The 16,272-nt window shown below is 47.1% G+C and overlaps 1 protein-coding gene across 3 annotated transcripts in view; it reads left to right on the top strand.

Moving 5' to 3' along the window:
- The window catches only part of SORCS3 (sortilin related VPS10 domain containing receptor 3), a 530,373-nt gene that overhangs the window by 453,098 nt on the left and 61,003 nt on the right, over nucleotides 1-16,272 (top strand). For all 3 annotated transcript variants that reach the window (XM_065552531.1, XM_005303514.5, XM_065552530.1), the window contains exon 14: nucleotides 1,306-1,413. In XM_065552531.1, the coding sequence (XP_065408603.1) occupies nucleotides 1,306-1,413 (108 nt within the window). The remainder of the gene's footprint in view (nucleotides 1-1,305; nucleotides 1,414-16,272) is intronic.

Raw genomic sequence — 16,272 nt, 5'->3', positions numbered from 1 at the left:
CAAATCTCATGCACTGACCAGTTGGTTACATCTGCCTGTCTTGAGAAACATCAATTTACCCCTTAAAACGCTACTGTCTCAGCCCTGTGGGAATCAGAGTTCTGCAGAACAATCTCTTCCCACCCCAAGCCCCCACTGACCAGAGAATACGTTTCTCTTCTCTTTTGAAGTGAGAAACATTTCCTGTTGACCAGAGGAGAAATTGTGCCTCATTTGTCCCTTTGGCGGTGCCCATGGGGGGTTATCTGTCAGCTTTCACCGCTCAGGCACCTGCCGCAACTACGGAGAGAGAGCTCGTAAATGACCCAGCTAGAACGGGACCTGATCACTCAGGGGGCCAGTAAGCCCTTGTGTTCCCCTGTTTGTTCTTTGCAGGCAGGATTCTGGGATAACTCTCCAAGCAGACATCCTCCTGGAACCGTTATGTAAAGACTCCAGGAGCAAAGGAAAACTGTCTCGTTTCCTGAATCGTTTGTAAACGGAACATCACCACACTACCCCATGCCACTCCGGGGCTCCGGCAGTTTGGTATAGGCTACAGAGCCACTGACCTGCAGCGTCCCACGGCAGCAGTGACAATGTGATTGCTGTCCATGTTGGCTGTTGGTTGAAATTAGTTGGGCACATTCTATTGTCTAGTGGATAAAGGTCTGATTCTGTTCTCAAGTACTCCCATGCAGCCCCATGGACATGAGTGGAGTTGCGAGGATGTAGCAGAGAATTTGGTTCAGCATTTAGCCCGCTTCGTCTGCCCATCTCAAAGCACATGGCTAATATTAATGAATTAAACCCCACAAAGGCAATTAAACGCTACACCACATTTGAGGCTGTGTATTTTCCCCTGCTGAAATTAATGTCGTGAACATAGACACGCACCGAGGGACTACATGTCCTGGCTTAGGTGTTATCAATACCGCCTGCAGTCTTGGGTCTGACCTGGCGATTGACATAGCAAACACAGGCCTGGGTTGCCAATTTTAGTTGGCTGTATTCCTGGATGTTTCCTCACAAGACACAATCTTTAATGAAAGATTAATATTTAATTCCTGGAGGCTCCAGGACAGTCCTGGAGGGTTGACAACCCTAACGCAGGCCCTTAATGACTTTGATAATAATACTTGCTGCTTTGCTTCCTGAGGGCACTCTGAGAACATTAATTAATAACATGGGGAGATGGCAAAGATTGACGCTTGTTTATAAATCCAGCCGCTGTGGCTCGCAAGCCTTCGACGTTGTTTAATTGCCTGGGTAATGGTTACGGAGCCACGCGTTGACATTTATTTATTTTGTCCGTTTCAATTCCAGGGTGAGTTTCGATGAAGGAAGATCCTGGAGTAAATATGCCTTCACATCGACGCCGCTTTTTGTGGATGGGTCCCTTGTGGAGCCGGGCATAGAGACGCAGCTAATGACGTAAGTCCCAAACGAGCTGTGTCGGGATCGAGCGTACGGCGCTGCGGGTGTACGTCAGTCGCTTCAGCCCTCTGCCGGGGGCAACATCAGACCCGCTCCACTGTGTGTGAACATGTTACTCCGTAGAGCCGCCGAGAAGCTCTTAATACAGCAGACCGGTCTCGGGTACCTTTTAGGATTTACAGAGCTTTTGGATTAGTTGTAGATTTTAAGGTCAGAAGGGACTATTAGCCCTCCAGCGTAACACCGGCTAGAGAATAAACAGGCTGTAGAATGTTACAATAAGCTACTGGTGTTTAGAACTAAGCAATACGCACCCTCTTAGCTGACGCACTGGGGATTGAAGCAGGGACCCCCAGAAGTAGATGTAGGCATTGCTACAGCTTGAGCTAAAGAGCCAATCCTTCATAGCTGCTGCCTGTAACCACTTACATCTTCTGGACAGGCACAGAGAGTGACTTGAAACACACTCCCCAGTGGGTTACAATTGCCCATAGACACAGAGGTAGTGGCTTCCAGTGACCGTTTCATTATCTGCTCTTCCTCCGGGGGCTGGGTGCCGCAAGAAGAAAGTCCGGCTCTGAGGAAGGGATCAGGTTCCCAGAGAGCAGTACAGTTAAGAGTGTACTAGTCAAACACTCTACACTTACTGTGATGGAGCTGTGTAGTGCTGCTTCAGGAGTGTTCCTGTGATGTGAGTAAGTGCCCTCCATTAATCACAACAGGAAGGAGATTATGCTGCAGTAACAGTTCATTGCAAACACGGAGGCCTCCTGTTGCCCTGGCTGTTCCGAATTTCATTTTCTAAGGGATCTGATTCTGCTGTCGCTGGCCCCTTTGACAGCAGTGTGACTGCACCCTGAGCAGTGGGGTTATCCTGATTTACACCCGTTCCAAGAGGGAGGCGGGTCGGGCCCACTATCTTTTGCTCTAGTCTCCATCATTCCTGTATGCTTGTATTTCAGGAAGGGTGGCGGTGTAGCTCACAGGTAGCATTACTATTAATCGTCAATCTGGAGTGGAATACTAGACAGGAACGCCACCCATCTCTTGAGAAGTTTGGAATTGGATAAGGGCTTTGGGAGTTGGGATGTGATTTCATTGGAATTGGATTTTGTGATTCACTGTGATACCTCTTCCAAAAATAATGCAGATACCTCAATCTTCGGCAGAGTGAAATAACCGTATTGTAGGGAGAGTGTTGGATAGAGAGCCTATGCAGCGTTGTGGTAGCCGAACGGGTCCCAAGGAATTAGATCTCTCTAGTACATAGAGCCTATCCATTTCTTACACAAGGGGCTGGAATCTAGCTGGAGCTGCCAAGGCTAGAATTCCCAGGGAGGGGACTGAATCTCTCAGCTGGCAGAAAGTCAGTAGAGCCAGCTTCTATGCCAACCACACCTCCTGTCTTGGCATATGGGGTGTGTCAGGGCTGGGGCCTTGGCAGCTTGAGAATGAGGAGGTGTCACTGGCTCCCTGACAGCCCTTCCTCCAATTCTCCTGTGCCAAAGGGAACTCATTGCAGGAGATGATCTAGCCCAGGGTATTCAATAAGGGGCTTGATTCTCTGTGTGCCAGACCTCCCCACATGCCCCCTATGCCGGGAAGGGCACCAGGCCCAGCAAACAGGAATAAATGCAGGGAAGGCCTATGGCTTGTGTTACCCAGGAGGTCAGTTTAGCTGATTACAATGGTCATGTCTAGCTTTATAATCGCTCAATCTCTGAATTACATTGTTGGTGACGGTGTCTCATAGTTTGTCCATCGGATAGTGATGGATGCAACTTCACAGAACTCTCTCTTTTTGCTTCATAGGAATAACTGGGATTTTTGTGAGTTTCCATGAGCATTTGAAATTTTGATCAATGGAACATTTTGCCATCTTTGCAGGGAAACCCGCTTTTGTGGAGCGTGTGCATGTGCGCTGGTTTGTCATGTGCAAATACTACCTGAAAAGAGCAAAACACAATAAAAAGGAATGCGGGCAAATACTTAACATTTCATGAAGATGGGGTAAATGTCATTTTGGGGGTCGGCAGTATGTAGGCAGCTCTGAATGAAGGGCTGGATCCTAAGCTGTTCCCTCTGGGTAACCAATTCTGGTTACCACATTTTTCTCAATGGGTCCTGGTCAATACAGTGGTTTCTCTGCATTGTTATATTGTGCACTGTTGTTATGCATCTGCTGTTTCCCAAATACAGTAATGGGTGATGTGATTGCATTCACTCAAACCCATACGGACAGCCAGATCCTCCACTTGCGTAAACCAGTTCATCGGTATCTCCACTGCAGTCAATGGAGCTAACCCAGTTTACCCTAGCTAAGGATTCGGCCCGGGTACAGTGCGGTTTCCTTTGAGATGAAACATGCTTTTCCAACCTAAGATTATTATTATTTATCCTTCCAGTATTTCCATGGAGAATGTAGGAAGCCAGTGCTGCTGGCCATTCGATGCCAACTTTACTGAGAACTGCTTTGTTTTCCTTTTGAAATCTTTACAGGCTTTTTTTTTTTTTTTAATTATTGAGGCCAGTATAATAATGTTCATAGGAGTTTATAAAAGCTGTAAAAGAAATGTTGCCCCTTGCTTGCCAGAAATGTACATAGAAACTCCTACCCACACTTTCCCAGGTGCTGAATAGTAAAACAGCTCATTTATAACCTAGCTAGAAAATGGTTCTCATGCAGCTTTTCAAAGTATTTCCCTGAAAATGAATGGTAGAGAACTGATCCGTAAGGGCAGAGCCGGGTCATTCTGGGCTCATGGGGGCTCCGAGTCAGAAGAACTAAATGCCTTCATGAGGCTGCAGCTCTGTTGGCTGTGATCTGAGCCAGCGTAGGGCTCAATCCTGCAACGTGCTGCAGGCTGGTGGGACCTGTGTGGCCATTCAGCGCTTCCACTGATTTCAGCATGCTTTGTAGGAGCATTAAGTACCAACATTTCCAGCAAGTACACTGCTGCTCCCATCCTGCTTAGCTACAGATACGAGAAGATGGTTCTGTTTACCTGGGAAAACCAATGAACAGATCCCATGCCATCATCTTTTTTTCCAAGCACACATGGAAAATCTGGGGTGACGCAGGCATATTATGCAGGAACCCCAGGTAAAATCTCAGCAGCACATCCCACGATGTCATGGAGGGAGAGAAGATAGCAGAGAACAGTGGCAAGGTGTGATGGAGGCCCAGGTGAAGATCAAGCCTATAAAGGGACCATTCACGGAGTACTGGATGGCTTGGGGCAATTGGTGCCTGCCATCTCTACTTCCAGACCTGAAACCAGCACAGGTGGCTGAAAGCTCGGAGGTGATACTGAATAGTTCCTGCCCTGTGGGCAATGTGAAATGGGTAGCTGCTCTTGGTTGCTTCCTAGTGGACAAGAACCCACAGCCGCAAATCCAGCACAGCTGACACTAATTGGCCCTCTTGTTGCTGAAGGGGAAATGGGATCTCAGTGGGTGATGGAGATGGAAATACCCCCGAGGGTCTGTCTACATTGCAGCTGGGAGCCAGCCTCCCAGGCTGGGTAGGCAGACCCATCCTGGTGGGACTCAAGCTAGTATGCTAAAAATAGCAGAACATCTCAGGCCCTAGGAGGTCAGGTGGGCTTGAGAGCCTGAGCTCCAGCCCTGATTGCAGTGGAGGTTAGGAGCCTACAGACCGTTGAGAATCTGAGCCAAACGTCCTGAAAAAGCCTTTTATGAAGACGTAGGCAGTGGTGTTGTAACCATGTTGGTCCCAGGATGTTAGAGAGACCAGGTGGGTGAGGGAATATGTTTGATTGGACAATTCTCACCAACAGCCTTTGGTCCAATAAAAGATATTTCCTCACCCACCTGGTCTGTCTCTTATGAAGATGTTCAGCCATTGCTGCTAGTAAGCCGAGGAGAGAACTAAAAAGGGAGAGGGAATCCAGGGGAAAGGAGCGCTGGTTCTAGACGTCTATTTTAGATCTGTAGAAGGGAAAATGGGGTTGGCAGCTTCCAGCATACAACTTAGTGAAGGGGAAATGTGTGTGTGGCCTTGCGGGCTTAGGGAACTCTGAACTCCGCTATTACACCCGGGGGGGTGTAGAGCTGATCCACCAGGCAGATTGCCATAAGCTCTCAAGTCTCATAAAAATGCCATTATTCTGGGGGGAGAATACACTGTATAGATTGGTGGATTGTCTCAAAATCCTATTTGTCCAACTTGTCTGGTGGTGTTATCCAAAAACGGCTCTGGGTTTTTTTCCCCTTAGACTAGTTTTATCCTGCCATGAAGTTTTCCTTCCTATCTTATTTGGAGTCTGCTTTATAACTGCATTATCTGTTTGAAATGCAACTGGCTTTATTATGGGCGGTGGACTAGTTTCTAAAGTGGGTTTTACCGGCAATATTATGACGTCTGTCCTTCCGATTCACTGCACAATCCTGTGGTTATGAAACTATGAAAACTGCAGCAGGCAACTGTGGACTGCTTTGAGAGCATAATGGAAAATACAGCTGAAGCCTTCAAGAGGAGAGAAGCAAAGGTCTTTAACTTAAAATGTATCGATATCTGGACTCCTCTTCAGCTAGCTGATGAGGAATCAAAATGAGCCACGAGAAAACAGAGAAGTCATCTTGGAATGAAAGAAAGGGAAACAAACAAAAAATCCTGCATCGAGATTATATAACTTGGCTGGAGAACAAAGACCGAAAATAAGAATATTGAGTGAGGGAAGCAAAGATTTTTTTTGAGATATTAGCCTTTATCATAGTGAGCCAAGCCACCGGCTCATCTGATCTGGTTTCAAACCACCTCTGTACTGGAGGCTTCAGTGGAAAATGAGCATCCCACTAATACTGATTGTCAATTTTATGCCATGCTAGAAAATGAGTGTGTGTCTGGGGATTGCTATTCTATCCCTGTTCCTGGTCAGCCTATACCTGGAACCATAACATTTGATTGGCTGTATCCTTTTTTTAGCTTTCATGACCACAAATGTTACTAATGGTCATTAATTTAACCGGTATCTTTTCTTACCCCCATCTTTTTTCTCCTCCAGCAGCTGTATAATTGTTAAGCCTGTGGCTTGCTGCGTGAATTCAGCTAGTTAGACTGAAAGAGCATTGTATTGATACTCTTAGGAATCATTAAAAAGGGGATAGAGAATAAGACGGAGAATATCTTATTGCCCTTATATAAATCAATGCTACGCCCACATCTTGAATACTGCATACAGATGTGGTCTCCTCATCTCAAAAAAGATATACTGGCACTAGAAAAGGTTCAGAGAAGGGCAACTAAAATGATTAGGGGTTTGGAGAGGGTCCTATATGAGGAGAGATTAGAGGCTAGGACTTTTCAGCTCGGAAAAGAGGAGACTAAGGGGGGATATGATAGAGGTATATAAAATTATGAGTGCTGTGGAGAAAGTAGATAAGGAAAAGTTATTTACTTATTCCCATAATACAAGAACTAGGGGTCACCAAATGAAATTAATAGGCAGCAGGTTTAAAACAAATAAAAGGAAGTTCTTCTTCACACAGCGCACAGTCAACTTGTGGAACTCCTTGCCTGAGGAGGTTGTGAAGGCTAGGGCTATAACAGGGTTTAAAAGAGAACTGGATAAATTCATGGAGGTTAAGTCCATTAATGGCTATTAGCCAGGATGGGTAAGGAATGGTGTCCCTAGCCTCTGTTTGTCAGAGGATGGAGATGGATGGCAGGAGAGAGATCACTTGATCATTACCTGTTAGGTTCACTCCCTCTGGGGCCCCTGGCATTGGCCACTGTCGGAAGACAGGATACTGGGCTGGATGGACCTTTGGTCTGACCAGTACGGCCGTTCTTATGTATGTTCTTATGATGATGCCAATGGTGCATGCTGCCCTTCTAGATCGTTTGAATAGGCTAATCAGGTGAGCACAACCTCTGCTTCTGAAGTGACCATTCTCAAGCCATAAAGCATTTATTGATTGTGTCTCAGGAAAGGAGAGAAGAAAAGAGGGTGTCTGTGACTCTACATGGGTTCCTTGAGAACTTGACAACCCCCCAGCAGAGGGCCCTGGGCCCTGCAGCATGTCCCAGTGCACCTGTTCTGGCCCTTTAAGGGTGGGAGCTGTAGTTGCAGGTCATGTGTTTGTTCCTAGTCATGTGCCCTGCAGGAAAATCATATATAATTATCCCTACCTCTTCTACTGCATTTGTCATCGGTAGATCTCAAAACACTTCACAAAGGAGGTGAGGTGCATGAGCCCCATTTTACAGTTGGGGAAACTGAGGCACAGAGCAGTGAAATGATTTGCCCAAGGTCAGCCCCTGGCGGAGCTGGGAATAGAACGCAGGTCTACCTGAATACCAATCTAGTGTTTAGACACTTGGCTTCCTGACATGTTAGGCACAGAATTAAAGAGGGGAGGTTTAGGGAAGGGGAGCTCACTGCACCTGTCAAGCAAGAAGGCCTGAGGGGAAGGGGCCTGAGTGGAGGAGGGCTGTGAAGTCCTCGTGAAGAGGAGCTAGGCCAGGCCCTGCCGGGGCGGCAAAGACAGTTCTGAGTTGTGTTGTTCTCAATCATTGTTTCCAAGTGGCTAAAGAAAAGCAAAGGAACTGGAACGTTGTCAGGAGGATGATTTCACTTCCCCCCAGTTGGTGGGTCTGGCCACCCAGCGTCCACTGTCTGCTTCAGCAGGGCTTGTCCCTGTGCAGCGCTGGGTGCGGTATGCCCCGAACTCTCAGCTGAGCGTTTGTGGGGTGTTAGCTCCTCTGAGGAGAGTGCTCAGCAATGCTTTGCAGGGCACAAGTTCACCCCGTGCATGCCAGCTGGCAGTCGGTCCATTGCACAGCAGCGCTCACTGGCAGTACCCAAGCCCTCCGCGGCAGGCACCATCTTTTCCTTGCAGGTTGCACAGGATGTAGCATGAAGAGGGCCTAATCCCTACTAGAAACCCCTGGGTACTACCGCAACACAAATAATAATAATGATTTATACCTGTTCGATGGCCTGTGTAAGATGCATAGTGAAAGGGTCTCAGACCAGTGCCGTCCCCCGCAAGAGATGTGGGGAGGGATAGCTCAGTGGGTTGAGCCTTGGCCTGCTAAACCCAGGGTTGTGAGCTCAATCCTTGAGGGGGCCACTTAGGGTTTTGGGGATTTAGTTGAGGATTGGTCCTGCTTTGAGCAGGGGGTTGGACTAGATGATCTCCTGAGGTCCCTTCCAACCCTGATATTCTATGACACTGGCAGAGAGTGACTGAAGAGACAATAAGGGAAGAGTGGGCTAAAGAGATTGAGTTGCACTACTTTCCCCGTGGACAGTGCCTGCAGACTCAGTTGTGGTGTGGCATGGGGAAACTCCCGCTGCTGCTGTATATGCAGTACCTGTTCTGGGGAAGAAAGGGGACTTGGGTCTTCAAAGCTGTCAGGCCAGCTGCCTTTCACGAGCACCACAAAGGAAAAAAGAAAGAAAGTACTTCTGAAAACCAGCATTAAAAATTCACACTCCCTGTTTCTCGCGCTCCCTTTCATGTGTCTGGGATCTCTTTTGAAGCAATTGTCATGTAAAGCGGTTTGGAAACATCAGAAATATTTTTTTTTAAAAATTGGATTTCAAAAGCCTGGCTTTGTTGTTCAGTAAACTCGTATTTTGATACCGCTTAATTTTTTTTGTCCCCCCCTCCCCTTTCGCATGTGGAGCAGTGCGACTAATCCATAAATCCAGCTCGAGCCGAAGAGCCACCTCATCATTGTGTTCTGCAGATTACTTGCTCGTTGCACTTGGCGTCGCTCGCTAACTCGAGGACCGCATCTCACTGTATAATTGGCAGGGTTCCCGCTCTCATGCCAGCATTGTAAAGAACGGGCCCATTCACTGGATGAGTAAATATGTGGCTATTTTTTAAAGACCATAGCATGGGTGAAAGGGGAGATACTGACAGCACTGGGCGCATGGATCTTCTCTGTCATCCCAGAAACTCTATGGCATTGGAAGGTGGGACTTCCCCTCTCACTCCATCACCTCCACCATACCCCACTTCTGACCTACAGGGGGAGTGGCGTCCCCCTCCAAGAACATTTGGTCAAGCGCTGTATGTGGCGCTTGCCAATAAGGAAGCCATCTTGTTATTTGTAGAATGGCAGATCCTAAAGGCCCCAGCCAATATCAGTGCCTGACTTTACTATACACAGGGGCCTACCACATTCCCGGCCATGAAAAACGCCTCACGGACTGTGAAATCTGGTCTGTTGTGTGCTTTTACCCTAGACTGTACAGATTTCACCGGGGAGATCAGTGTTTCTCAAATTGAGGGGCTGGACCCAAAAGGGAGTTGCAGGGGGGTCATAAGGTTATCTTAGGGGAATCATGGTATTGCCAACCTTACTTCTGCGCTGCCTTCAGAGCTGGGCGGCCGGAGAGCAGCGGCTATTGTCCAGGTGCCCAGTTCTGAAGGCAGCCTCTCGTCAGCAACAGCGCAGAAGTAAAGAAGCTGCCACTCACAAGCTGCCCAGCTCTGAAGGCAGCGTAGCTGCCAGCAGCAGCACAGAAGTAAAAAAATAAAATAAAATATGGAGATATACCTATCTCCTAGAACTGGAAGGGACCCCAAAAGGTCATCAAGTCCAGCCCCCTGCCTTCACTAACAGGACCAAGTACTAATTTTGCCCCAGATCCCTAAGTGGCGCCCTCAAGGATTGAACTCACAACCTTGGCTTTAGCAGGCCAATGCTCAAACCACTGAGCTATCCCTCCCCTCAAAGTGTAGTAGTACCGCAGCCCCCACTACAATGCCCTTGCAACCCCCCTGCCTCCACAACTCCTTTTTGGGTCAGGACCCCGACGATTACAACATGGTGAAATTTCAGATTTGAATAGCTGAAATAATGAAATTTATGAGGAGCACCTCACCCTCCCTGATTGAACTAACCTCGTTATCTCCACACTGATATATACCTGCCTCTGGAGATTTCCATTACTTGCATCTGAAGAAGTGAGGTTCTTACCCACAAAAGCTTATGCTCCCAGTACTTCTGTTAGTCTCAAAGGTGCCACAGGACCCTCTGTTGCTTTTTACAGATTCAGACTAACACGGCTACCCCTCTGATACTTGACACAGGGAGTTTGGGGTGGAGCTGAGATTTGAACTTTGAGCTCCCTAGGGCTAGGCTGGTGGCTTACTTGCAAGCCCAGCCAAGTTGTAATAAGGCTCTATTTGTGATATAGTCTGTGAATCCCAGTCTTTGCCAACAGCTTTTAATGACTGACATTCCAGAACTTACGCCGCCACTACCTGTGTCCAGCAGAGTTACCCAGTCTAAGCAGAGGGTGGGTGTGTTGTCTCAAAAGGACATCGCAAGGTAGTTTGTGCTCTTTTAATTTCATTTCCTTCTGGTGTAAATAACTGCGGGGAAAATAATGCTGAGACCAGTTTCTCTCCGGTTCTGCCTCCCTCCTTTGTTATTCCAGGCTTGGTGCTTATGACAGCATTTTGGTGAAGACAAACTGCTGAATAACTCATTTTAAGAGAGAGCACATGTGGCTATAGTGATGGGCCCAAATTCAAACGCGATCCAAACACCTTCCCTGGGTTTTGTGGGGTTTGGAAGCTGCACCCAGGTCCCGATTTTTGTAGCCAACCCTTTGTAATGGGCTAAACCAAAACCCTGGATCTGTATAGTTCTGAAATCCAGATTGGTTGGCACTGGGCCGTCTCTAATAGAAAGTATTAGCTGGAGCTGACCAACCTATTTTATATCCATGAAAACGGGGTTTAAGTTGTCAGACTGTTCTTGACACCATGGGCCAGATCCACAGAGGGAGTAAATCGGGATAGTTTTATTGAAGTTGGTGGAGCTGTGCTGATCTACTCCAGCAGAGGATCTGGCCCCATTCCTTTCTGAATGGACCATATATTTGATTGGGTAAAAAATGGTTTCTGTCTTCTTACCCCTTCCAGATCTTGTCTCCCCCTTCCCAAAGATGATTGCCATTTCTTCTCATCCTTTCCCACCCGCAGAGAGAAGCGCAGGCAGCCTTGACTTTTGTCATCCAGTTGCCCCGAAGCAGCCGTTTCTGACCCAACGGTCAGGTGAAATGAACTGAATTAAAAGCTTCAAAGTGGCTTTTAAAGACCCTATTTATTGTTTGGAGAAGAATTATAGAGTGTTTTTCATCAGCGATTGCCTTCCTTTAAACTGTCATCCTTCATCTTTTATATTTCCTTTCCAGTCTCTCGCTGCCTGCATCATCTTGCCAATCATTAGATAATATCACTCGGGCTCCTCTTCCACTCTCCCTAATTGCTGGTCTATGTCTCTCTCAATTAGGTTCTGGTTCTTTTGTCTCACTCTCATTCTATCCAGTTTATATGTAACCGGTGACCTCCTTTCACCCCAATTCCATCTAAACCCTAATAAAAAACAATCAGAAGGTTACACAGCCCATTTGCTTGTCTTCAAAGTCATAATTTATGTTTAATTCATGGGGAACAGCTCGGCTTTGACTCTCCATTCATAGCCGCTAACCCCACTGGCTCAGTTTGCAATTGTTCCGCCGTTGCTTGCATGTGTTGAGCCCTAAATGCTAAGCCTGCGTTCGGGAGCCAGTGCCCCTTTGCTGCAGCCTTTTTAGGCACACCGGGTCAAGATTTTGTAGCAGGAACACACATTGCATTCTGGGTGCGGTTGTTGGTGTTTTGATTTATTTGCTCAGAAGTCATTGGGCTCGTTTCAGGGGTAACTGGGGGAAATTCTCTGGCATGTGCTATGCAGGAGGTCAGACTAGGTGACCTAATGGTCTCTTCTGGCCTTAAAATCTATTAAAAGTCTATCTGCGCATTACAGAGGATCTCCTACCTCCTTCCATAGGTGGTGGGGATCCACATATATTTCTGTTGAGACTATGCTACAGAGACATCTTTAGTGAAAGGGCTGGAACCGGCAGTGCAGTGGTTAGAAGACCGGATTGGGAGACACTTCGACTGCTTGGTTCCAACCCGTGTGAAGCTGCTGACTCCTTGGGTAGCACTGACCTTCTTCCCCTCTCTGCCCCATTTCACCCATCTTGGAAATGGAAACGATAATACTTGTGTAACTCACAAGGATGTTGCAGTGCTTAATTAACTCTCAGGAAGAACTTTGACATCGATGCTGCAGAAGTGAACGTTGTTATTATTTTATGTCAAATTTGAGTTGATGTTCACACAATTACAGTGGATTTTACATCCAGTGAATTTTGATCGACAGGACATAGGCCACTCCTTACTCTTTGCTAATAGGGGAGAATGTGTCCACATACCACTAGGTTTTTCTTCCAAGCTGCAAAACCAATACTCTCTGACCCTTCCATTAAATACCAGTTGCTGGGCCACCCAAGTTGTAGGTGGCATTGCTTCAGAGACATGCCTAAGGCTTTGTGAATGCCATTCTACAAATTAAGATGGAGTCACTCATCCATTGTTTATTTATTTATGTATTTAATATTCGCTGTTTATAATCGTGTTTCCACCTTTGGAACCTGAAAGTAAAATAGGTTACCATATCGATAAATGTCTCACAGTGTTGTGTGGACACATTCACATTGCTTGAGTAGGGTGTGTGATGGATTGGACCCCCCTTCTGGGATGCCATCTGATGTACTGGGGTTTCACTGAGCCCGCCTGCTCCACCAGCCTGGATTCCCGTTCCCTGTTTTGCTGAATTAGGCGCTCCGGCCTCTTGCAGCACACATACAGGTAAGGCCACACCCAGCTGCAGACACAGACTGAAGTCAGCTCGGTGTGAGAGGATTCACCCAGCACTCACGTGCACACTGCCTTTGCGGAATAAACCCAAAATAATAACGCCTTGCGCTGTATAGAAAGATCTGCACAGCGCAAGCTCATAAAAATTCGCCCTCTCCCTAAATGTGAAGAGATATGCACAACTTCTTCCCCTCTCCTCCCCCCCCGCCCCACGCAGAAATTGCACAAACTGGGTTTAATAATAAACAAAACAACTTTATTAACTATAAAAGGCAGATTATAAGGGATAGCAAACAGAACAAAGCAGATTATGAGCAAATAAAACAAAACACGCATAATAAGTTTAAGATCTTAAAGAGACTGGTTTCAAGAAATAATTTCTCACCCTAAATGTTATTTTAGGCAAGTTGCAGCATTTCTGTAGGTTACATTTCTAGTTATTTCTTTTTACAGACTGGACCCTGTCTCAGTCTGGACTCACCCCTGCCTTTCTCCCCAGGTTAGTTCCTTTGTCCCTTCAGGTACTTTCAGCAGCCTTTCTTATTGGGTAGGCAATGAAGGAAAGTCCGGTTTGCCTTCCTCCCCAGCTTTAAATAAGATTTACATAAGGCGGGAATCTTTTGTTTCCCAGTCTTGACCTCCCCCACCTTTTAATGGAAAATTACTAGAAGTCCAAGATGGTGCTTAGTACCAGGTGACAGGACCACCTGACCTGGTAGTGTTACGCCTCTCAGGAAGGAGCGAGATTAGTATCTTTAAAGTCTTAGTGTTTCTTCCTAATGGCCCATCAAGGCTGTGATGGCCAGTTGTCTGGTGGGTGTCTCCCAAATACGCACCCAGTTGTAATTGTTACATAGTCAATATTCCTTACTTTAGATACAAAAATGATACATTAGTAAAGTATAACCTGTCCAATGCTACCTTACAAGACCCATCTTGTATAAATACATATCTTACTTAGGCCATATTCATATCATAACCATATTTCTATGGAGTGTCACGCCACAGGGTACATTACAAAGGGGCTAGATTGCTAGGATTTTAATTAATTAGTTAACGTATTTATAGAAAAGGGGAAAAAAAAAAACTTTGAAGTATTTTGTAAATAAACCATATATTGTATTGGGCCGAATCCTGACAACATCTAACTTCAAAGGGGATTGTGTTGTGGCCTGTACAAGAAACAAAGTGAGCCAAATTGTTATCTCACCAACCTTGATGTTAGCAATGGCAGGAAAGTACTAATATCTGTGGAAAGAATGAAGATGCTTGCTGTCACTGGGAGGTCAGTGCCTCTGCGCGATGTTCTTAGCGCTCCCTTTCCACTTGGCATCTTCATGCTCCGTAAAACCTTGTATTATCAATGAGGGGTCTGTAAGACTCAGTCGACAATATGAGGCATTGCAAATGCCCCAGTGCTCCAGCTTCCATTACGAGTTAAATGGGCAACTCTGGAGATCAAAGGCCTTTATATATCCAGACAACAGGTCCAACCAAATACAGACAGCAGCCACAGAGGTTTGCCCTGTATATTGCACGGTCAGGTTACTTCAAACATGATATAAGGAGGCTTGATGTAGGACTGAGGAAGCACTTGCATTTCCACGCCTGAGTAGCTGTGGCGAGGCGGCGACTCAATGCTGCGGCGCCTCCTGCTGGCTGTCCAGGGAATTAGCTCTCCAGCCTCCGGAGCGCCCTCTGTAGGCCAGTGTCTCGCCTGCCCTGGCCCCCGTGTCCCTCCCGGACCCTGGTGCCCTTCTAGATTAGGGTTTTGCCCCCTGACAGTACCCCCTCAGTCTGGGTCTCCCCTCCCTTGCCTCAGTGGCTACTGCCTGTCACTATCCAGCCCCCGCTCACTGGGGTGGACTGCAGTCTATAAACCACTCATCATCAGCAAGGGGGGTTTGGTCCAGCTGCCTTTGCTTATTCCTGGGCTGCCCCTCTGCAACCCTGGTACCCGCTTGTGGGCCCTTAACTCAGCCTGCGGCTTTGCTAGGCTGGAGCTCCCTCTGCCCTTCCCCAGCACTGCTCCACCCTAGATACCCTTCCCAGGCAGCCAGGTCCTTCTCTCTCTAGGGAGCTAGAGAGAGTGTGTCCTTCAGCCTCTTATAGGGCTAGCTGGGGCCTGATTGGGGCGTGGCCCCAGCTGTTGCTTCTTCCCCCAATCACTCTAGCCACAGCCCTCTGCAGGGCTGCTTTTAACCCCTTCCGGGCCGGAGCGGGGTGACCGCCCCGCTACAGTAGCCGTTGGCTTTTCTTAAACTCATAGACTTTAAGATCAGAAGGAGCCATCATGATCTGACCTCCTGCACGTTGCAGGCCACAAGTCCTCACCCACCCACTCCTGTAATAGACCCCTAACCTCTGGCTGAGTTATTGAAGTCCTCAAACCATGGTTTAAAGACGTCAAGTTACAGAGAATTCGCCATTTACACTAGTTTAAACCTGCAAGTGACCCATGCCCCGTGCTGCAGAGAAAGGCGAAAGCCCCCCAGCGTCTCTGCCAGTCTAACCTGGAGGAAAATTCCTTCCCGACCCCAAATATGGCAGTCAGTTAGACCCTGAGCACGTGAGCAAGACCCACCAGCCAGACACCTGGGAAAGAATTCTCTTTTGTAACTCAGAGCCCTCCCCCACTAGAGTCCCATCCCCAGCAGCAATGGACCCAGACTGTTACCACTAAATCCTTTTGCCTAGGGAACTCATTGGCTGTGACGTTGTTAGAACTTTTTCTCACTTACCAAGCTGGGGTGGGCTTTGAATCGATGGAGGGCAAAACCTTGGTGTTCCATAACCCCCAAGCCATCCGAATCCCTGGCCCGATCCACCACTACTAATTATTGCCACGCAACAAACATGAAACTCCATCATCAATTAAAACAAGGAGGGAGAGGAAATGCAATTCTCCGGACTGCTAGATTATTGTACAACATGAAAGAGCGCTGTAATAATTTCCTGCAAGGTCGTCTGGTCAATTTATACTGCATTTGTAAGTTGTTGTGTATTTAAAAAATTAATGAAAGATTTAATTATAGCAGTGTCGCCACTGACCTTTTCCGAAATGACTTCATCGTAAATCTGCAGGCGTTTCAGAACTGTTTTCTAGGTTTCTAATAATTTGCTCGCAAATTAATGACATTCAGCCCCGCAATAAAA

Source organism: Chrysemys picta, chromosome 7 (genome assembly GCF_011386835.1).
Source record: "Chrysemys picta bellii isolate R12L10 chromosome 7, ASM1138683v2, whole genome shotgun sequence".
Taxonomy (NCBI): Eukaryota; Metazoa; Chordata; order Testudines; family Emydidae; genus Chrysemys; species Chrysemys picta.
The sequence above is the reverse complement of the archived record's forward strand: the minus strand, read 5'-3'. Positions and strand labels throughout refer to the sequence as shown.